The following is a 23,088-nucleotide window of genomic DNA, read 5'->3' as shown; positions in this document are numbered from 1 at the left end:
TCCAGTCGCCATACATTACAGTAAGCATTAGGAAGTATGTGCGCTTAGATGTTCTCCCAGAACTTTTAGCAGAACAGTGATTTCAATACACTTAGAAGGGTGCCACTCTCTAGGATTGTACTGTACATAACCAACCAACAGTGGCTGGAGGCCTATTACATAAGGGTGGGTTTTTTCACATAATCGACACCCCATAGATTGGGGGAGTCCCAATTTTACAGGAAAGAAAGACTCATGCGATTAGCTGCCACTCAGATGGGTGGGTCATTCAAACATTCTCCAAGCCCTGTGAGAACTGCTCAGGAATAAGTGCCTCCATCTAAAGAGCACCACCGTTGATACTGGACATGAAGACAACATTTTCTCAAGGAGCACTTTATTAAAAACCTTAAATAAACACACTGTCGTAAGTATTCATTCTGGTGGGAACAAAGGTTCAGGTAGCAGAATGTGACAGGTTAGGTTTTCAGACTGTAGCCGTATCTGAAACCATTATCCATCTGATTTTGCTACCATTCTTGGTCAGCAACAACAGGAAAAGATGGCACTCAAAAGGAGATGGGTCACATTAACTGCATACCACAGAGATGAATGCTTGAAGTAGGTCTTTTTAAGGGGAAGAGATTGTGGTGGGAGTTGAACAGTGTGCATTGGTGCACTGACCATGTTTGTATAACCTTGTTTGGGTTCTATGGGGCTGATTTAGAAACCCAACTTACAACACAAATGTAAGTTAAGAAAATTTCTTTACACCAAACCTTTCAACAATCAGAACAATGCAACTATTTTTTTAACCAAACTCATAGGTGCAATAAAGAACTGAAACTTGCAGCCAATAATGTCTTTTAAGCTCAGCGAAGTAACGATGGCCTTTTGAATCCAGTTCAGGGTAAGCAGAGTCCAACTTTTTGAGTCTCACGAAGTGCTAGAGTCATTATCTACAGTCCTCTTGATTATGGAACAAACTGGAACTCAGGCTTCTGTCTTCAGCTTGGGAATTACAGCCCTTATTCAAGGTGATAAGAGTACAAATTTTTTTATCAAGCTTTCCTGCAAGCACCCTTCTCCGCTGCTCAGCATCAGACACTGACTCCGCCCTACTGGGCCAAACCAACTTGCTCATGGGGGTTACACTTGCTAAGCGAATCTCACTGAGTACAAGGGGACTCATTATCTGAGAATAAATACCACTGAATGTTGTAGGAGTTATTTCTGAGAAGAGATGCAGTTGGTACCAGAAGACCAGCCAATTCGAAAATTGTATATTGTGTAGTTAAAAAAACAAATTTTTATATAGACAAAATGAAACAATACTAACATTTTCAGTGATCACAGACATGTTTAAGTGTGAAGAATTATTTATTTTTGCAGAGCACAATTCTTTCAGTTTCCCGGTAGCAGTTTTATGCTGTTGGCAGTAGGTGGCAAACTTAGCCAAGCTTCTTCTTTATTATGTGTCCTTGCCTGAGAATGTCAGTAGGTGGCAGTTTTTTGTACATATGATGAACTCCTACTTTGAAGAACTGGATTTTTGATGTCAGAATTCTAACAGGGCAAGAGACGCACTTAAGAGTTTCTTGGATACCCAATGTCTTTTTTCTTAATAATTAAATATTTAGAGACTTAACCAAGAAGCATAAATCTCCTTGGCATAGATGCATAGTTTTTGCATAGAACCTTACCCAGTTTCTCAGATCCTGTTATCCTATACAACTCAATCAACATTTCAGGTGCCCCGACAGAGGAGCATAATTCTACATATAAACATTCTTCAAAATGTGCCATTGACATAATTTATTATGCATCATAGATTTAACAAATAGCATACAATAGAATAATATAAAGTCATGAGCAACAGCCCATTTATCAGACTTATGAAGAGATCGTCTAAGGTGATAAGGTGTATATACTCTCATAATTCTAGAAGCTATTCTATTATCTTCCATAAGCTCAGTTAATTAATGGTAGAATATTTTATTATATTAATTCCAGGGGAGGAGCCAAGCCCCGCATTTTCACTATATGTTTGGGTTGTTCTTGTTCCTTTTGGGGGGAGTGGTAAAATCCCCGCAACATTGTTTTCTTCCGTTCCCCCAATATGTTTTATGTTATTTATAGTCCACCTTTCTCACTGAGACTCAAGGCGAATTACACAGTGTGAGTCAATACATAACAAATTTAGAAAGAAGAGGCACATGGGGCGACTCTTCCCTTGCTGTCATCATACATGGAGTCTCTGAGCCTTGAACATGGTCAACAGAAATTCCCCAAGAAACATTCAATGAGTATTAGAAATTTATTTTAAAGCTGCCTTTCTACCTAAAGAGGGCCAAGGTGGCAAACAATAAAACATTAAACAATAAAAATATTAAAACAAGTGTATGCATATAAAAACAATTAAAACAAAACATGTAGATACATGAATGGAAATGAAATGAAATCCGGCCCTCAAGTCAGAGTTGATTTATGATGACTCCTAGTGGGATTTTCATGGCAAGAGACTAATAGTGGTTTTCCATTGCCTCTGCAACACTGGTCTTTGTTGGAAGTCTCCCATCCAATTACTAACCAAGGCCAACCCTGCTTCTCTGCTCTGACGAGATCAGGCTCTCCTGGCCTATCCAGGTTAGAGTACATGAATGGAAGGATGGTTAAATAAGAAGTATTGTCGAAGGCTTTCACAGCCAGACAATGATGGTTGTTGTGGTTTTTCTGGGCTGTATAGCCATGGTCTTGGCATTGTAGTTCCTGACGTTTTGCCAGCAGCTGTGACTGGCATCTTCAGAGTTGTAGCACCAAAAGACAGAGATCTCTCAGTGTCACAGTGTGGAAAAGATGTTGGCAGTTAATTTATATCTACTCAGGAAGGGTGTGGAATGCTAATGGTGGGAGGCTTCACTGAGGAGGTTCTTGAGGAGGTTCTTTTGCATATGGATTTGTGCTTGATATCTTCTAATCTAATCTTCTCTGCAGGGCTATTGTCGGGTATAGAGAGTTTTGTTAGTCTGGTGATTTTCAGGACTGGAAACCATGCTCTATTCATTTTTAAAGTCTCTTCTTTCCTGTTGAAATTGTGCTTATGCTTATGAATTTCAATGGCTTCCCTGTGCAATCTGACGAAGTAGTTGGAAGTGTTGTCCAGTATTTTAGTGTCCTGGAATAGGATACTGTGTCCTGTTTGAGTTAGGCTATGTTCAGCCACTGCTGATTTTTCTGGATGGCCAAGTCTGCAGTATCTTTCATGTTCTTTTATTCTTGTCTGGATGCTACGCTGTGTGGTCCCGATGTAAACTTGTCCACAGCTGCAGGGTATGCGGTATACTCCTGCAGAGGTGAGGGGGTCTCTACTGTTTTTTGCTGATCGTAGCATCTGTTGTATTTTTCTGGTGGGTCTGAATACTGCTTGAAGGTTGTGCTTTTTCATAAGCTTTCCCATCTGATCAGTGATTCCTTTGATATATGGCAAAAACACTTTTCCTGTGGGAGACTGTTTTTCCTTGGTTGTTTGATTTATCCTTGGTTTAATTGCTCTTCTGATTTCATTTCTGGAGTAGCCATTTGCTTGAAGTGCATGGTTTAGATTATTAGTTTCCTCGTTGAGAAAGTGCAGTTAAATAAGAATGATGTCCAAAAGCTGTGTATGTCAGCGAAATATTGAAAAATCTCTTTCACAATGAGTAGTCAAGTTGTATTATTTGCATTTTACAGATATTAATTTTTCTAGTCGCTTTTATAGGAATAAACCTTTTTCTGCTTCTGCATGACAACACTGAGACCAACGTTTAAATTTAATGTTCACTGCCTTGGGAACTGTAGTTTGTCTAGAAAGGCAGCATACAAATGTTTTAAATAAATTAAGAAACTGTTATGTCTAAAGCCAAATAACTTTTTGCCAAGTGAACAAAAAATACTAGATTGGAACAGCCATATAATAATATTTCATTTGTATACTGCTATTCTGGATAGTTTAATGCCCATTTAGAATGGCGAACAACGTCATTGTTGCTATCCCCACAATCTAGCAGGGGAACTGGGATTGAGAGCAATGGCTTACCCAAGGCCACCTGATGAGTTCATGGCAGCAGAGAGATTTGAACCAACAAAGTGTTGCATTGCAGCTCAATTACTTAACTACTACACAACACCGGTATGAATATTTGAGCAATATTCAAGATTAGATTTTTCCCCTTGAAGAGCTTCTATGTCCTTAGCATGTATTTTATCAAGAAGAAATTGCATGGGTAAAGCTTTTCCACCCCTGAGTCTGCAAACAGGATCTTTACTGCAAAATTTAAGTTTCAGTGGGAATTAGTTTCAAAGATCCAGGACTGCAATCTTAAGAGCCTAATTACATGTGCTGGCAAGAGATCTGCCTAAAATGCAGCTGTGGAAAAAGTCTATATGGACCAGAGCTATGGGACTGCCAAGGGGAGGTGACCCCTCTTTCCCCGATCAGTTTTTTTTCTGTCTGAGATATGTAGTATTAAGGGAACAGAAACGAAAGAGAGAATATAGGTTCCCACCTTTTTTTCCTTAGTAGGCTTCAAAACAGCTGGTTGGGGGCATTTTCAAGCAGTGAAATGAGAGGAGGGGATGAGGGAGAACTCAGTATAATCCTTTTGGAATAACTCTAATTTTGGCCAATTTTCTCTTGCTAATTAGTACTTAATTAGGTAATTGGATCTAATTCCAGAGTCCTTTTAGTGGTTCTCTCCAGGATGAAACCGCCTCTTCCTGTGTTGATTGAGAGTATTTGTGCTGGCCCACAGCCTAGTTGTATTTTTTCTTTAATTTAGGGCGTTTCACATCACTAGGGGCACTTTACAATTAAATTCAAATATCAAGCATACATTTTCTCAAATATATAAATGAAACACCTATATTTGCTAGAATATCACTATCCACGTGTACAAACAACATGAGACAGGTTCAGAAATGTTTTTAGTGTAACGAGGAAAAAAAGATAACATCTTTAAATGCTAGAGACCTACAAAACAGCGAAAGGGTTAGGGAAGCCAAGGTTTTTTTAAAAAAATGTTTTGAATGGAAGAGCGGTTGTTGTTCACAAGAGTGCTGAAATACAGAAAAGAAAGAATCAAGGCAGGAGAGAAACAGTTGAGAGAGTCTCCTCCCCTATTGTTCAGTGCTAGATGAATCTCAGCCTGCTTACCAGGCTTGGACCTCTGCCATCTAGGGCTCTAGTTCAGTGATAGTTTCTTTTCTAGCCCCTAACGTAAGCTGGACAGTGCAGGGAGAGGATTTCTTTTTTTAACCTCTCCATCCCCATGTCAAATGAGCAAGGACATAAGGAGCGCCCCGTGGGATCATATCAGTGGTCCATCTAAGCCAACATTCTGTTTCACGCAGCAGCCAACCAATTACACAGGAGGCTGAAGCCTTCCTCTCACGCAGCTTCCTAGCACTACTATTCAGAGGTTTACCCTGCATCTTGTAGAGGTTCCTTTTTGCCATCATGGTTAGAGGCAGAATGTTGCAGACCACAGAATATTGGATAGGGACAAAAAGTGAAGTTGGCTCATACTTGCCTCGTATCTCCCAGAATACTCTATGGGCAGGCCAATTTATCCTCCCTTCCTTCTTTTCTCACCGTCCACCTGTATTTTTATGAAAGGCAATGAGCAGTCCTCCTCATCAAACTATAGAAGTATTTTTTTTAAATTATGAAATCATTTTCTCCATACCTGTGGCATCCTCAAGATATGTACGGCCCCTTACCTAGTTTCTGTGTGGCTCCATTTTGGTAGTTGGTTGATAGCCACAGGACCATCAATTTTGCTAGGAGAGAGAGTGATGACAAAGTCAAAAGTCTGTGGTCTGGGACATCCAGGATATATAGGTCATAGTTCCTCTCTATAGTGCCTTGGTCAGGCCGCACCTGGAGTATTGTGTGCAGTTCTGGGAGGCCTCACTTCAAAAAGGATGTAGACAAAATTGAGAGGGTGCAGAGGAGAGCAATTATCAGGGGTCTGGAGACTGAGCCCTACAAGGAAAGGCTGAGGGCCTTGGGAATGTTTAGTTTGTAGAAGAGGAGATTGAGGGGGGACATGATTACTCTCTAAATATTTGAAAGGCTGTCATTTGGAGGAGGGCAAGGAGCTGTTCCAGTTGGCAGCAGAAGGTAGGACCGGAAACAATGGACTTAAATTACATGCACAAAGGTACCGTCTGGATATTAGGAAAAAATATTTCACGGTCAGAGTAGTTCAAAAGTGGAATCAGCTGCCTAGGGAGGTGGTGAGCTTCCCCTCACTGGCATTTTTCAAGAAGAGGCTGGATGAATATTTGTCAGAGATGCTTTAGGCTGATCCTGCACTGGGCAGGGGGTTGGACTAGATGGTCTGTATGGCCCCTTCCAACTCTATGATTCTATGATATATCTATGCCATCTACACCAGGTGTTTCCATCAGGTGCCTCATGAGATACCTGTAGCTTGCTCACTGCTGCAGAACAGGTGCATCTACTAGAAGATTCACAAAAAGACTGCAAAAAGATCCACTCAAAGATTGCTATAGACTTTTCTAAAAGCTTTTATTTCACATCATTTTTCTCTGTGCCGCTTACGTGAAAGCTTCATTTCTGACACTCTTCCTAGTCCATATTGTTCCTAGAACAGAACAAAACTTAGTAACATACAAGGAGTGGGGAGTAGCTTGAGATGTTTTCATTACAATGGAGAGCTTTTTGGGGCTTTTAAAAATTTGTAATACCTACATTGTTATGGCATTAGAAAAATCTGTTGCAAAAATGAACTAATTTCCAGCTTTCATTTAAAGAGAAAAGGTGATCTCTAGCCCTTTTGGTTGCAGCATTATAAAGAAAATAGAGCAGCCACATTGTTTCCCCTTATAACACTGCAACCAAAAGGGCTACACATTTTTTTCTTTAAATGAAAGCAGGGAACTAGTACATTGTGGCATTATAACGCTATAGCAATATAGCTCTTACTTTAAAAAAACAGCCTTACAAAGCCCTCCAGTGTGTGAGGGGGAGGGGAGTGGCAATTTGACTGGGATCTTTCTCAAAAGACTGTGCGAAAGACTGCAGCTGGAGGGATGTGGAGCTCGGTTTTTGCTCGGTTTTTCTGGATTCATTCACCCAAATAATGTTATTTCCATATACTTAAGACCACTGATAGGAAGGACTGATAGGAATACCTCTTGTTTTTAGTAACTTACTGTGGACATAGGAGGAAAAAATATTCAGCTGGCAACTGTACCAGCAATTCAGGAAAGATGATACTGCAACCCTCATACCTTAGTCTTGTTAACTTGAAATTCTTCTTAGCTTTTCTATGATGTTGATGTTTACAGACTTAATTACTTTCTCTATACTGTAATTGTGTGCTAACAGTCCAGCTGTATCCCTACCTCTTTTTAAAAAATTGTATTTCCCCCAGGACTCCACTGAGAGAGTTAATGATCTCTTAGCTCAAATATAAATAGAAGCCTGGAATTAACACACACATTAAAGCAAAAGCATCCTCGATGGCCATTGCAGAAAAGCTTTGTGAAATCAGGCAGAAAAAGGCAAGCATGCTGTGGTTATCTGTCCTCTCAAGTTTTGAAGTTATCATCACACACATCTGCAAACCTGCTTGCTTGTCTTCTCCACTGGGTTCTTATTGCCAGCGCACATATGGGAAGTTGTTTGAAAAGCAGAGAAAAAGGGTAAGCAGTTTGGAGAACCTGTTGCCTTTAATCTGTGTGCCGTGCCCCTTCCCCCAGGAATTCCTATCGCTTTGTTACATCAGCAGCCGTTATACCAACTCACACTTTTCACTGTAAAAAAACAGGCTAAAGTTAATGACCAAGCGATGGGCAACAACTAAATTAGTTTCCTACATTTATAACTGTCTAGAACACTATCTGGATTAAAATTGGGCACACACAAATATACTTATATGCATTCTCAATCAGCTCTCAGATAAACGGGCAGGCATCCTTCCTTCCAATTTGCAATCGCTCATTCAATATTATTTCTTGATTTCTCACCCTCCATTTTGGACAATAAAGACAGGTCCCAGGATACACCATGTGTTTTGGATAATAATGGTACTATTGGGAGACTCCCATTCCAGCCAGTTTCCACATGGGCTGCATCAAGAAATCCTGGGCATCATTTTTCTCCCCCATGAGACAGCGTCACTTCCCATATATGGGGGGGGGAGGCGGAATCAAAGCTGCATATAGGGCAGGAGATGCATCTCACATGGGGACAATTTTTTGTAGGCATATGACAGCCTCATTTGTGTGGCATACAGAGATGAGAAACAATTAGCACACTTACTCCATACAGATTCCTATCTTTTAGTTGACGTTTTGATAGTGATACATATTTTCTAAAATAATAATAAATGCGGGTCTCCTTGTGAGTTGAGGGAATTAGCATCAAAGATTTCACAGTAAGATCTCCACCAATGTATACCAGGATTGTTCCCTCAGAGAAACCCTTAACTGAACAGGTAGATGTTCTAAAGGAAAGGTTTCTTTATTAACAGAGTCATAAAAGGCAAACACACAGGGCTAACTAGAAAATCAGGGAGGGAGAGGGAGAGAGGTTCAGAGTGATATTTACCAGTCTAGGAGAAGAAGGACGTCTGTAGAGGCAGCAGCATGAGCAACCAACACTTTGTGGTAGTAAGAAGGCCCAGACACACATCTGAGGGTGTGCATATGGATTCAAAGAACACATACACAGCACCTGGCTGGGGGCAACCCAGTTATAGTGCAAAATGTACCCTGGTGCAGAATTATGACTTCTGCTCCTAAAACAATAGCTTTAATGACTTGTCCAGAGATGAAACAATAAATCAAGAAAGGATTGATTATACATAGGAGCCCTGCGGCACAGAGTGGTAAGTGGCAGTACTGCAGCCCAGGCTCTGCTCACAATCTGAGTTCGATCCTGGTGGAAGCTGGGTTCAGGTAGCCGACTCAAGGCTGACTCAGTCTTCCATCCTTCCGAGGTCGGTAAAATGAGTACCTAGTTTCCTGGGGTAAAGTGTAGATGACTGGGGAAGGCAATGGCAAACCACCCTGTAAAAAGTCTACCAAGAAAATGTTGCGATGCGATGTCCCCAATGGGTCAGTAACAACTTGGTGCTTGTACAGGGGACTACCTTTACCTTTTACCTTGATTATACGTATCTGGGAGAAATTATGAGAAGGGTGCTTGATGTCTCATTATTGCAGGATGGGAAGGGCTTATCAAGTCCATGAATAGTCCTGATTGGGAAGGCTGGGTGAGGGAGGGTACAGAAGGGTGTTGATGAGATAAAGCAGGAACTCCTGGAAGACCTCTTTGTTTCACTTAAGTGCTTCTCCAGGAAGCAGAGGGGCAGTTAGTCAATCTGACACACCTGGTCATTTTCTAACTCCAGCTGGGGTTGGCATCTGTTCTGCCTGGCCAGACAGTCTGCTATGCTAAGGCACATAAGGGGAAAGGGAGTTATGATATTCCATATTTATAAGCTGCACTTTCATTGCAGAATGCTCTGGCGCAGAAGGTGGTACCAGCATTCAATAGACAATTGTGCTCATTAAAGAGGCTGGTGCCTGCTTACCCCTTTCTTACAGCATTTGAGTGGGAATATGTCATAAAAACCACAGATGAACAGAGTGCCAGGAAACCTCCTAGCTACATTCCTAAGTAACTTCCTGTCCAAAATTGCAATATTCAATGAAGAAACTTAGTTGGATACGCAAGCAGAGGATCAAGCACCTAGTAGGTTGTAACAGAGATTGAGTGGATTGCCCAACAGCTCTATAGATTGGGACTGATGTAGTTTGAGAATTACTAAAGGGATTTCTCTTCCAGGCTGAATTGCCAGATCAAAATTTCAAACATAGAGGACATTTTGATGGTGCAGTGCCTGAAAATACAGGAATGTATGTTCCATGGTTGTGTGAAAATAAGGAGAATCTAGAATATTTGGAGACTCTGATGACTTAGCAATTCTTCAAAACAAGGAATGTCTGACAGACCCTTTTGCTTCCTCTTGAGAGAGTGATTGACAGAATTGAAGGCATTGGTTATTGTGTGTGTATGTTGCATGTGACAGATCACTGGGTTGCTCTGATACATCACATGAGCCAAGCTACAAGTGACATTTTTCAAGTGAAGGACACTTGATCATTTTCGCAAGTTTTTCTGGGAACTGAAATCGCTCTCCCCCACCCCTTTTCCTTCAGTTCCTTCCCCTCTCTGTTAGAATCGCTGCCTGAAGAGCCAGAGAAAGCCTGCGGCAACAGCAGGTTTTGCAAATCGTTCCTCCTGTCACAAGCCTGCTCTCAACGATCTTTGGGGCGGGCAGCTGCAACTTTCTCCCTGGGCGACCTGCTCAGCTTCACCGACATGTCAGCTTTCTCCAGAGCAGCTCCCCGGGAGCAAGACGATTTGCAAAAGCTGCTGCTGCCGCTGGCTTTCTCTGGCTCTTCAGACAGCGATTCTAACAGAGAGGGGAAGGAACAGAAGGAAAAGGGGTGGGGGAGAGGGACTTCAGTTCCCAGAAAAACTTGCGAAAATGATCAAGTGTCCTTCACGTGAAAAATGTCACTTGTAGCTTAGCTCACAGACATGAGGTAAAATTGGAACTTAATCTGGAACAATCTTTTTAAAAACACATGCAACCTTGTAACTTTGGTCACAACCTCAAAATGATCAACAATATAACAGTTAAAACTCTTTTCTTCTAGCTGTTCCTCCCTTTCCCAGTTTAAAAACAGCCTTGAGAAGCAGGAATATTAGTGATTTAATTTAGTTATGTTGTGTCAAATCACATTATTTAGTAGGAAGAAGTGAAGAAGAAAACACAGCAAAGGAATGGGTGACAGCTGGAATCCTATCTCCTTTATTCACCATTTGTGTTCCTTTTATTTCATCAATGCAAATACGTAAGAACAGCGGGTAACCATGTTTTAAACAGCACATATGCTCATCATGACTATTACTAACTACATTCCCCAAGCAGTGTGAAAGTAACAAATGAACACCATCCTTCCAATCAGTGAACACCAGAAAGATAGAATATCCCCAAATCCTCTTATTATAATTTAAATGCTATTTCATTTTGCTATCTACAGTATAGATATATAAAATATAGACTCTATTTTTATCACACACTTCTTTTGTCTGATAAATAGCTTTTTAAAATATCTACTGTACATAAAATGCCCATGCATTGACATTTTATATATATATATAGTTTGCATCATATATATATATATGTTCATTATATATATATATATGTTCATAAAACACAATAAATATATATATTTAATACAGCAATAAACATATACTTGGAGTTTTTATCAAGGTTAAAAATATCAACACAGAGAGGGAAAAGGGCATCATTCAAGCATCAAAGGAAATAGGAAGCTGCAGTCAATCATGGTTGAAGGACAGAATGCTAATTCTACAAAGAAGAGGGTTTACATAGCTGGATTATCAGGATGGGGGGGCTGCTCTTTTTTTCTCTTTTCCACTGGTAAAAATGGAAGGAGGGGGGTTCTCTGACCAGCTAAAAACCAAAAAAGGGGATCAAAGGACCCACATGGACAACAGCCAGTGTGGAACAGGAGCTGTAGTAGAGAGAGGCATTAGGTGAGACTGGATTTTTAAAAAGCTGGCTGGATCAGCCCAATGTCTTTAATGCACCTCCCAGATTGATGAGCACAGAGTGGCAGGAAAAACAAGGAAACCTGACCAGCCCTGCCTGTAATGGAATGAAATAGTATGTTGACAAAAGTGACCATAACTTGTAAATTTTAAAAATGTGAAATATCTATAATCATACAGTAAACATATTAACCATTCTTTAAGTGCTTTTTAAAGAAAGAGTGGCTGGTATGGGTAATACACAGTCTTTTATCATCTACAATCAAATCATCAAGAACAGCAGCGGTTTTGCTTCTCGTCCTTGCTCCCTCCTCTTCTAAACTTTATTCTGCCTTCTGTGAGCCACCTCTCCCCCACGCCAGCCCCACCCTGGTGCTGTCTATCTGTTTAATAGGGAAGTATGTGGCCATCTTGCATGCAGATGGGGGCAAACGAAAAGGCATTGCTCAGGGCCAAATTAGACATTATAGCATCCAAGGGACCAACCCATGGACACCAACATCATTTTAGAGCTGAATTTGGCCAACTGAAAATTTCGTGAGGCCCCAATCCTGGCTAAGCCTGCAGTGTGGTAGGACCAGGTGATCTTGTTTTCCATCCTGTGTGTCTTTTCAAGTTCCCAAACAGCTGTGTGGTGGGGGGGCTGTTTGGGCATTTTAAAAGGTGCTGGGGGACGACGACAAGATTGCCTGGTCTGTTTTGGCATTTTAAAAGGTGCTGGGGGTGGGGAGACAAGATTGCCTGGTCTCGCTGCACAGTAGGGCCAATCTGGATCAGGCCCTCATTACATTTTTAAATGGCTGAGTTCAGCTCTAAAATGGCATTGGCTAATGTCTAGTTTGGCCCTCAGTTATCAAGGATGCAAGGAAGTAATGAGATAATCATCTACTGACTACCATCATGGAACACAAAAGTAGCCAGGTCCTTAAGGTACACTGAATTTCTAATTTATTGTACCATTTGAAAACAGAATCCCATTATTTCTAAGAGGGCTGGTTTTATTTTCTGTTATTGTACTAGGGATTTTTGTTTGATGTGAGAGTGTTTTTGCTAAACATCATACAATTTGGATGATGGACTCTGAAAATACCTGTGCAGAAAAAGATTCTCATCAGCTTCTCATCTTACTGGGGTAGAGAGGGGAAAAAATCACCCGTGCAGCTAAATGGTACCTCTAGAGAAAAAACTCCTCTACTAAAAGACACCCTGGTATTATCTATGCACAGGTGGGTTTAGATGTGTAGGTGGATGCTACCAATGAAATGTAGCCAACAAGGGAAAACAGAATTATAACGGCTTTTAGCATTGTGTCCTTCTGTCCCACAGTAGAGGGACATATGCTCTGGAAGGAACTCCCTGAAAACAGCAGATTCTTAATTTTCCTAACATCTAGGTGGAACAAGGCAAGAACCAGAGAAGTTAGCCATGTTAGTCTGTAGTAGCAAAATAGTAAAGAGTCCAGCAGCACCTTTAAGACTAACCAACTTTACTGTAGCATAAGCTTTCAAGAACCACAGTTCTCTTCATCAGATGCATTGGATGAAGAGAACTGTGGTTTTTGAAAGCTTATGCTACAGTAAAGTTGGTTAGTCTTAAAGGTGCTACTGGACTCTTTACTATAAGACAAGAATGTAACACCCAAACTGGTACAGCCAAGTACAGAATTCTTTACTTGTACCTCAATGGAGGTACGAATTGTGTGTTCAACAGGAGATCTAAGAAATGTCAAGTATTTTCCAATCAAAGTCCTTGTTCACCCAGCTCTCCATCTGGCTCCTCCTGAAAAAAAGTGGAAGTCTGTGTGTCCCATATGGTCCTGGCACAGGCTGCATCCATAAAACATAACTGGGCTCTTAATTAACCTCTTTCTGCATCTTTGGCATCAGACCACATTTGATTAATCTTGTATACAGATCAGTGATGACTGACATAACACAAGGCAACAGGGTTTAAGGTCGTATCAACATTATAAATTTAAACCAATTTAACTCTCAACTTTTTTCTTTTCCTGGATTGTTGAGAATTGTCATTTTATGAGGAGGGAAGGAATCTCTTAACAGAGAATTGTCAGGAAAGTCACCACATTGCACTAAGATGGTAGGTGGAAACCCAGAATACTTTACTGTTCCCTCTACTTGCTGTGCTGAAAATATGTCCTACATGTTACACCACGTGAGGCCTAGAGATAGACAAAGGAATTAGAGGTGGGTGCAAAACAAAGACATGGATTGCTCTTTCCCCCTTTGCAGTTGCAGAGCTGTCAAAGAGACTGGAAGATTTTTTAAGACTGCAACCTGGCAATTCTATTTCTAATTAATTTCTGATTAATCAGTAATTAATATGATTTAACCACAGCTTAGCTTGGAAGCAGATGTGCCCTGTCTTCAGTGGCTACACAGAAATCTCTAATTCTAGCTATGCAGCTTTAGCTGTAAGCCAAGCATTTGAAAACTGGATCCACTTCAACTCAAGCAGTAAAAAATCTAAATCCTCCAGCATCAGAAATCCAGTAATATTCAGTAATATGAAGTGTGCTTCTTTTAACAATAGTAGATAGCTTTCTTTTACTGCTCAACTAACTTTTATAATCTGGTATCTTCTCCTGGGCTTGAGGATGCATGAGAATCTCTCTCTGGGTTCAACAGCATAACTCACAGGCCCTTCAATTGTTATTAAGAGAACAGGGATTATGGCTTTGATGTTATCACAGCACGGTTGCATGAATCTCCTGACATGATACAGAGATCACTCATATGAAAAGAGACTGATGTCAGTCTGGGGGAAGGTGGTGGCACATTCTTAACCTCTTAGCTTCTTTTGGCCAAATCAAGCTTCCTTTTATACAATTCCCACCTAAAACAATGTTACAATTTCTTTGAAACCTATGCTTTGTTGAATCACACCTTAATCTGGGGTTAGAGACAAACACCAACAGCATAAATAACAAAGAATCCCATGGCACCTTAAAAACAAACATAATTATTATACCATGTGTTTTTGTGGATGGATTGTTTCAATTTGTCAGATGGATTATTTCACGTGTCTGACAAAGCGGGCCCCAAGTTTCATACAAGTTTGTGCCACCGTAAAATTGCTAGCATTTAATCTGTTCCGGGACTGATTGTTAGTTTTGCTACAGTTGGCTAATTGGGCTATCCATCTGAAATTTGCCAAAAATCAGAGCACATTCAGAACTCTAAGTGACCTCCACTGCGGGCAATTTTCGTACATTCCTTATTGTCGACAGATTTCTGTGTTTAGTAGTGAAACCTGGCATGAGAACCAATGCGTGCATTTTGAGGGCACAATAAACTTTGGTTTGTTCCAACTGTAGTTTATGTAATAAACTCTGGTTAGTCTACCAATAAATAACAAATCTTGGTTTACGTGTAAACCTTAGTTCGTCTGCTTCTTCCTTTATCCCAGTGGGGAGTGCATTTTCCCTATATTACCCTGGCAGCACATCACAGATTGTGATGTGTGAATTCAGATGTCACAACAAACCACAGTTAGTACCTATTGTAGGTAACAAACCAGCTACAAGCCTTAATTTGAAATCCTACTTTTGTTCCTAACAACAAACCCCAGTTTCTTGGGCCATCTGCTTGAAGTGGGGCCTTGGCTTGGTGGAAGAGCACCTGTTTTGCATGCAGAAGGTCCCAGGTTCAATCCCCAGCATCTCTAGTTGAAATAATCAGGTAGTATGAAAAATCTCCACTTGAGACCTTTGAGAGCTACCAGTTAGTACAGACAATACTACCAGTTAGTACAGTGATAGACCACTAGTCTGGATCAGTATTGTTAATCCAGAAGAGAGACCTCCTGCTAAAGGGGACCGAATTAAAAAGTGTAAAGCAGTTCCATGTGCTCAAACGTCACAACTAACTGGGGTTGGATCAAACCACAGTCTACTGTGATGTTTGAGTGCAGCCTATGTGAAACACACCACTGTTTTAGAGCAGCTTGTTTTTAAAACCATACTGCTTTCTTTTCAATTCATGTTGCAGAAAAAGAAAGGAAAAATATCCCCAAACAACAAAGACCTTCCATGTTAGTTATATGCAACAAACCAAGCTGCCAATTTTTTTTAGGTAATGCATTCAGGCCAAGTACTCTTATGTCTATTAACTGATGCAGATGGATGGAGTTACTGAATGTAACAGTAATACATTAGCTTACTCTTATCAGTGGAGCTGCTACAAAAGCATTTGTGTCAAAAGCCAGCCATTTCGCCCACCACAAGGGACTTTATGACATTTCTGCATCTTCACTGCCTGCTGGTTGGCAAGGAAAACCCCAACTGGACATTTTTCCCCCTAAAGTAAACACAAATCAATCAGCTATGCACCTGCACGTTATACATTGATTCCACTTCACCCTCCTATAACGCTACTTTGTAAACACTTAATGCCAGATTCTCTTTTATCAAGCTCCCGAATAAGTCTTTGTTTTATCTGGTGCAGGGATTTCAAAAGCCCTGTAAAAGCAGCTACTATCTCAGCACCGACTAGGCAATGTGGCTTACATATCAAGGATTTATTCCACAGATTGCCTCCTTTGTCCAAGGCATGATGTTCAAGGTATCTTTTCTGTTAAGAAAGAACTGCATGGACTCTCTTCCCCCCCACCCCCAAAGATGTGACAAGCAGCTAGCAGTACAGAGACATTCTGCTCCTGCGCATAGCTTCACTGATCAAGTACGCAGGGCTTAATTCTGGTTCCTCAGTCATAATTACGATATTCTGCCATTCACCCAGCTGGTTTGACTTTTTAATGGTGTCCACCACACACAAAGCATAGAGGCAGTCATCGAAAGTGGCAGCCATTGTGAGTGGCCGACCGTCCCAGGTTCTTCTGTCATCCTGATCCTCAAACGCCTGCCGGACAGCCTGCACCATCTTTATCGTTCCTCGGAGGTAAGGGGATGGGATATCGCTGAAGGCCTTTTCAGGTAGTAAGGAGTTGCTGACTGGTGTGGAATCCTTTAGAAGGAGCTCCTTCTGCGACGAGCTATTGCTTTGTCCGTACAAGTCAGTTCCTACTACAATCAGCCGCCCACTGGAACCTACTACAATAATATCCTGTTTGAATTCCCCAGGGATGTTGAAGTTGAGAGTCACAGTACAACACACTCCACCTTCCAGGACCATCTGAAATGTACAGAAGTCGTCACTCGTAATTTGCCGTATCCCCTTGATGTGGTCCGTCTGTTTCACAAAAGTCTTCAGCAACCCATGTACCTTCACTGCCTTCTGGCTGGTGAGGAAGGTCAGGAGGTCAATGATGTAAGTACCAACAGAGTGCAAACCTCCACCTCCCATCAAGTCGTCACAGCTCCAGTTGTATTTCTTCCCCAGCAGGCTGCCACTGTGGACCTGCACCTCGCACACAAGCAGCTCTCCAACGTAGCCTTCTTGGATCAGCTGCTTCATCTTCACAAAGGCAGGCAGGAAACGGAGAACATTGCCCATGATGCTCATGAGCTTGGGGTAGTAATGGGCAGCAGACATCATCCTAAAGGCATCAAGAGGTGTGGCTGTTCGGTCACAGATGACATTCTTTCCAATCCCTGCCAGACATTAAAAACAAAGGAGTTAGGACATTTCATGGTCTTAGACAGGGCTTTTTTTCTGGGAAAAGAAGTGGTGGAACTCAGTGGGTTGCCAGCACTGGGGGCAACTCTTGGTGGGAGGTGGTGCCCCTGGTACCACATGTGCGTGCGCAAAGTGCGTGCACGTTCCCAGGACCAATGACATCACTTTGGGTCAGCTGGAACAAGGGGAGAGTTTTAAAAAGTTTAAATCGCCCTCGGCAAAAATAATCACATGGCTGGTGGCCCCGCCCCCTGATCTCCAGACGGGGGAGTTTAGATTGCCCTCCACGCCACTGGTGGTGCAGAGGGCAGTCTAAACTCCCCTTTGTCTGGAGATCAGGGGGTAGAGCCACCAGCCATGTGTCCATTTTCAAGAGGTTCCAGAACTCCGTTCCCCCGCGTTCCAGCTGAAAAAAAGCCCTGGTCCTAGATACTAGTCAAGTAATTCAGAATGATATCTAAAAGAAACATTTATTTTTTTAAAAAATAAACAATTTATTATCCTACCCTTATTCCATAGAACCCAACATAGTGTGCAAAGTCTCCCATCTAGGCAGGGGCCAACCCCAAATCAGCATAGTTGCAACAAGACCTTTCATCATGTGCCTTCCATCCATATCCTGGGAGAATTTAGAGAGGATACTATATACACAGTCCTTGTTTTTGTCAGGCATATCTTCTACTGCATAAAATGAAAACTCATTCCTCTCCAGTGCTTGCAATTCTTCCTTATATCACCTTCAAATTTGATGTGAATGTATTTCCTACCCAGTCATCTCTGTCATTTAAAAGGGAATAGCTGTTCCCTCTGATCAAAACAGGCCAACAGAATTTTGTCTATTTACCTGTTTTGGTTCAACATCCATGACTATTTCTATACTTGAAAAACAGGATGGTAGCCTAAAAGGGAATTTGCAGTGGATGGATGTTAATCTCAGGCCAAATCATTCAGATGCTATTTCAAGTGAAACAGAACAATTCCTCACAAGGACTTTACAGATCCAGTAAGTTGCCTATCCACACTTGTATAGCTTCATTGCCATAGTAGCTGTAAAAAGATTCCTTTCTTTATTATTACCGGTATCACTGGGACAGTATGTTTTGCCACTAGTTAGGTATGAGAACTAAATTCCCAAACGCTGCAGGGGCCTGACTCAGATCTGGACCCTGGTGCCAGGGAGAAAGGGACTTCGGTCTCTCCCCCACATGCCACTTTCCTGACCCGAAATGGCCCTAAGGATGTTATTTGACCTATGGGGGAGTACATGTGCAGTATTCAGTGCACATGCAGCCCCTAATGGGTTAAATAATGCCCCCCTGAGCCGTGCTCAGGTCAAATGGTCAAAGGGAATGCTGAATCTTTCCCTATGCAAAAGAATAAATGGACATAAATCTGACATGAGAAATCACAACATTCGAAACTGGTGGGAGAACATTTTAATCTTCCAGGACATTCCACTGCTGAATTAAAAGTGGCTGCCCTCAAACAGAGAAACTTCAAAGGGAGATTACAATGTGAGATTGCTGAAATGGAGTTCATTCACAAACTCAGAACAATGCCTCCCACTTCCCAAAGGCCGAGTAGAGACTTAGGATTCTTATCTCACTACAGATGCCAATTTCTGCTCTAATCAAGCTGCACTGTGCCTTTGCATCCTGATGCCATTCCCTGTTACACCCCACCCACCTTTTGGCTGGGATATAATGGCTCATGGATCTTCATTCCTACTCATATCTGAAGAAGGCAGCTTTGACTCTCACAAGCTTGTACCCTAAAAATCTTATTGGTCTCTAAGGTGCCACTGGACTAAAATCCTGCTGTTCTACTGCAGACCAACACAGCTACTCTTCTAAAGCTATCTTTTCTCCACCTCACTGGAGCTTAGGAAGCATCATTTTTGTTTCTTTAGAAAATTCTTGGGTTGGACCCTCCTAACATTTTGTGGTACCTCATAATATTTTTTGACACCTGCTACAGTCCCCACAACAGCCATTTTGTAATTAGTCCCACCAAACCCATTGAGGCCATTTTGTTGTGGTGCCAAATAGCTCCTCTCAGAATTTCAAATGTGCCCACAAGTCCACCAAGATTGGGGATCCCCGAACTATATTACGGGAACCAGCTCTGGAAGCTCCCAAAAAAGATGGGGAACAAGGTTCCCTGACAGACATTTGGGAAGTTGTGCTCCACTTTCATTCTTCCCATGCAGTGATAAATTAAATGGGGCAATGGCCAGGCATTATCGGATGGTGCACTCTGTAACATGCCCTCAGCATCCCCTGCAATGCGCTACAGATCTGTGGCAGATGTGCATGAGTTCTTTAGAACATTTCAAGGTGGAGAAGCTTCCCTGAAGGTAGAAAGTTTGCAAACCATTGCTATAGAACATAAAGAATATTGCTTATTTCAGAATATTTCGGAGAACAAGTTTCTCACAATTTAAATATTTTGATGCCAGCCCCAAGCATATTTATCTTCCATTGAGTTTCTTCCTGTGAAGCGGTGCCTCTGAGCTTTTGTCTTGCAAAACCAACCCTCTCCCACCGCTTCCACTTGATCCATATGGAATAAAGTTTGTTTGACTTCAGTGAATGGATTCAGGTAGCTGACCTACATTCCTTTAAAGCTCCAGCTGTACTTCCAGTTGCAGAGCTACTATGCTAAAATCAGTGGCATATTTAACAAATATTTTCCAACTAAAATATTTCTGTGGGACTGTAGGGTAGATAAACAACTTGAAATGCAAGAGGATGACTTTTTCAACATATATGAAACATGCAATCAAAGTTTTTATGCCTCCAAAGGACATATAACAAAACCTTAAGGGTGAGGGATGCATACAGCAACTATGGATGCCGCTTTTTCTTCTAAAAAAAATATCTCCTTCCACTGCCTCTGCCACTTTGTCCTCCATAAATCCACAGCACTCCTGGTCACTTACAACCAGCACTTGTTATCACCAGTTTTCAGTCTCCTTCACCATAGTTACCATTTCACCTTCTCTGAGCCCAGCCAGCAGTGTCCCAGGGGTTGTACTCCCTGCAATAGCAATTCCCTTGTGTCCCCCCACCATTCGTAGTGGTTAATTAAGATGAGAGAAGTTGTGGCAGGCTCAAGCCTATATGGAAGCCATTCCTTCTGATCCAGATGGTGATCGCTTGTGCCAGCTGCTATACTCAGTGACAAGAAAAATGCTCTCTGCCCATGCTTCAGGCACTCTGTTTTTATTATTTCATCTATATTATTACCAACACCATCATTATTAAACAATTAATTAATTATTCCAGAGCTGAGATCAGATTTCAGGATATCTTGATGGGATAGTTCAGGCTTAGGTAGGCTGGTTCCAGCTTCTTGTCTTCTGGCGCCTTTTGTCCCAATGAGAAGAACAAGGGGGAAAGGCCAAGTTGTTATCCTTCTCTAGACCACCAGCATGCTAGCACACTGCAAGCTACCCTTAATTCTATTGTTTATTTTGTTGTATTGCCAAAGCATCACTTGTGGCCCAAGAGTCTCAGTTACTTGTATTGGCTCTCAGAATGTAAATATCCAAACAGGAGGACAAAAAAAGTTTTAACTATTTAAGTGACATTTAAGTTATCCCTGGAGATGATTAAGATATTTGCAAATGAGAAGTCCTACTGGGCAGATGTTGGTCTGGATCTAGTGCAGCATTTCCACAGGTGCAAGGGCTTCCGCCTACGAAGTGCAACTTTTTCGGCTCCCATAACAGTTGAAAATGTGCTCCCCTTCTGATTTTTGGGGCATGCGTTTGGGGTTACTGTAGGAGGGGGAAACTGAGAAAGTCATAATCTGTGGGCAGAAGCTCTTGTGCCTGCAGAAAACCTGCCCTGGCTCCAACTTGTTGTTTTTCAATTGCACTTCTTGTTAACAGTTTCAAGTGGGTGGCTGTGTTGATCTGCAGTAGAAGAGTAAGACTGAAGTCCAGCCAGACCTTAAAGACCAACAAAAATGTTTCCATGGTATAAGCTTTTGCAATTCAAGCTCTCCTTTGTCTGACTCTCGAAAGCTTATATCCTGGGAAATCGTTGTTGGTCTTTAAGGTGCTACCAGATTCGAATCTTGCTCTGCTCTTGTTAAATTTTGTAGCTGACTGTAGGGGGTTCTGCTGAATAGCCTGCAGGGCTTCTAATCTGGAGCCCAATATTCCATCAGCCAGTCAGACCTGCATTTTCAGTTCACTCTGGCAAAACTTCACATGAATCAATATGGGTGACCTACATTTTTTTAATAGGTATGGTTCCAGCTGTAGCTTTGGTTGCAAAACTATCAATTAAAAACAAGTAAAACTAGGGCTTAAACCTTTACTGCAGGACTTTTAAAAAAATGCAAATGAGGTTTCTAAGTGATGGTGCTCAAATGAGCGACTGAAAGGAACGGGAGGCAGATACCCAGTGCCATTAGATACTGCCTCAAATTGCAGGACTGGGATGCAAGACACAGTCCTCCTATTTTGTTATGAAACATTTTTTTCTGGAATCAAAATTTCACATCTCTAGTTCACCCCCTCTTGACCTTGGTTGATACTAGTTACTTTAAATGTCATTACTGTGGGGTTACTCTGCTTTGAACAATTCATTCAAACAATACTACTGTGCCCACAAAATTATGCACTCAATGTTATTAGCATCTACATGGGAGTTCTTGTTTTGTTTCCTTTTTGCTGCAGCTGCAATGGCAAGCAGCGCGCGCAGTCCATGAGCGAGAAGGCGCCTCGTACCTGCCTGCTGCCTTCATCTCGCACGGCTGCAGCCAGACGGTAAGGGCAGCTGGCTGTGTGGGTGAGACGGGCTCTCTATCCAGCAGTAAGGCAGGAGTTGTACTGTAATGGATATAGTGCCCACCTGCCTTGTTCACCAGCTAGCCAGTTCTGGCCAGGAAGCTCCTCTCAACACCACATAGCACACCATCTTCCTTTCTATCCCAGTCCAAGTTGAGTCCAGCCTCACCTTAACTTGTGGACTCAGCAGGCAGCAGGTGGGTGGATGTTGCGGGGGGTGGGGTAAGCAAATGAGCGGAAGGATCAAGCGTCTGTCCAATTCAGTGGTGTGACTGCTTCCTACCTCCTTGTCTCAGCTTCCTGGCAGTGGCCAGGGCTGGCAGGCTGGGCACGCAGGTAGGGGCCACACAGCGCAGCACCCCTTTCCCTTTGCCCCTCAGCTCACTCCAGGGACAGGGCAGCAGCACAGAGTGGTCAAGGCCTACCCAAGCATGGGGCTAGGGGCCCAGGCTGCCCCATAGCAAATTCCTCCAGTGGTAATCCTACAACCCTGTGCCCTTTTCTGAGGTGGGAAGAGGCAAGATTTAAATGTTATAAAAGAGAAATAAAATCTGATAAAGAAATGTGTTTTAGCCTGCTGATTTAAATTGACCCATATAAGCATAACTATGGACATATGAAGCAGAGCACATATGAGCTGGATCCCTTCCATCTAGCCCAGCACTGGAGTGGTGCTGTGGCTCAGTGGTTGAACATGGGCTTTGCTTGCAGAAGGTCTCAAGTTCAATCACCGGCATCTCCAGTTAAAAGGGTCAGATAGCAGGGGAAGGAAAAACCTTCACCTGAATTCTTGGAGAGCACTGCCAGTCAGAGCAGGCAATATTGACCTTGATGGTCTGACTCAGTAGATCCTTTTACAGCCCAGGAGGTCACACATGAAGCTGCCTTATACTGAATCAGACCATTGGTCCATCAATATACTGTCTACTCAGACTGGCAACAGCTCTTCAGGATCTCAGGTAGAGGTCTTTCACATCTCCTAGTGCCTGGTCCTATTAACTGGAGGTGCTGGGGATTGAACCTGGAACCTTCTGCATGCAAAGCAGAGGTCCTTT

At 42.1% G+C, this 23,088-nt stretch overlaps 1 protein-coding gene across 2 annotated transcripts in view; it reads right to left on the bottom strand.

The window, feature by feature from the left end:
- Nucleotides 1-23,088, bottom strand: part of GFOD1 (glucose-fructose oxidoreductase domain containing 1) — a 101,889-nt gene that overhangs the window by 18,074 nt on the left and 60,727 nt on the right. Inside the window, exon 2 of one of the 2 annotated variants that reach the window (XM_054984863.1) lies at nt 13,233-17,207. The exons of the other annotated variant lie outside the window; for it this stretch is intronic. Coding sequence (XP_054840838.1) covers nt 16,288-17,207 — 920 coding nt within the window. The 3' untranslated portion in view covers nt 13,233-16,287. Of the gene's footprint in view, nt 1-13,232; nt 17,208-23,088 lie in introns of those variants that run through there. 2 annotated transcript variants of the gene reach the window in all.

The sequence above is a fragment of the Eublepharis macularius genome, chromosome 7 (genome assembly GCF_028583425.1).
Source record: "Eublepharis macularius isolate TG4126 chromosome 7, MPM_Emac_v1.0, whole genome shotgun sequence".
Lineage (NCBI taxonomy): Eukaryota > Metazoa > Chordata > Lepidosauria > Squamata > Eublepharidae > Eublepharis > Eublepharis macularius.
The sequence above is the reverse complement of the archived record's forward strand: the minus strand, read 5'-3'. Positions and strand labels throughout refer to the sequence as shown.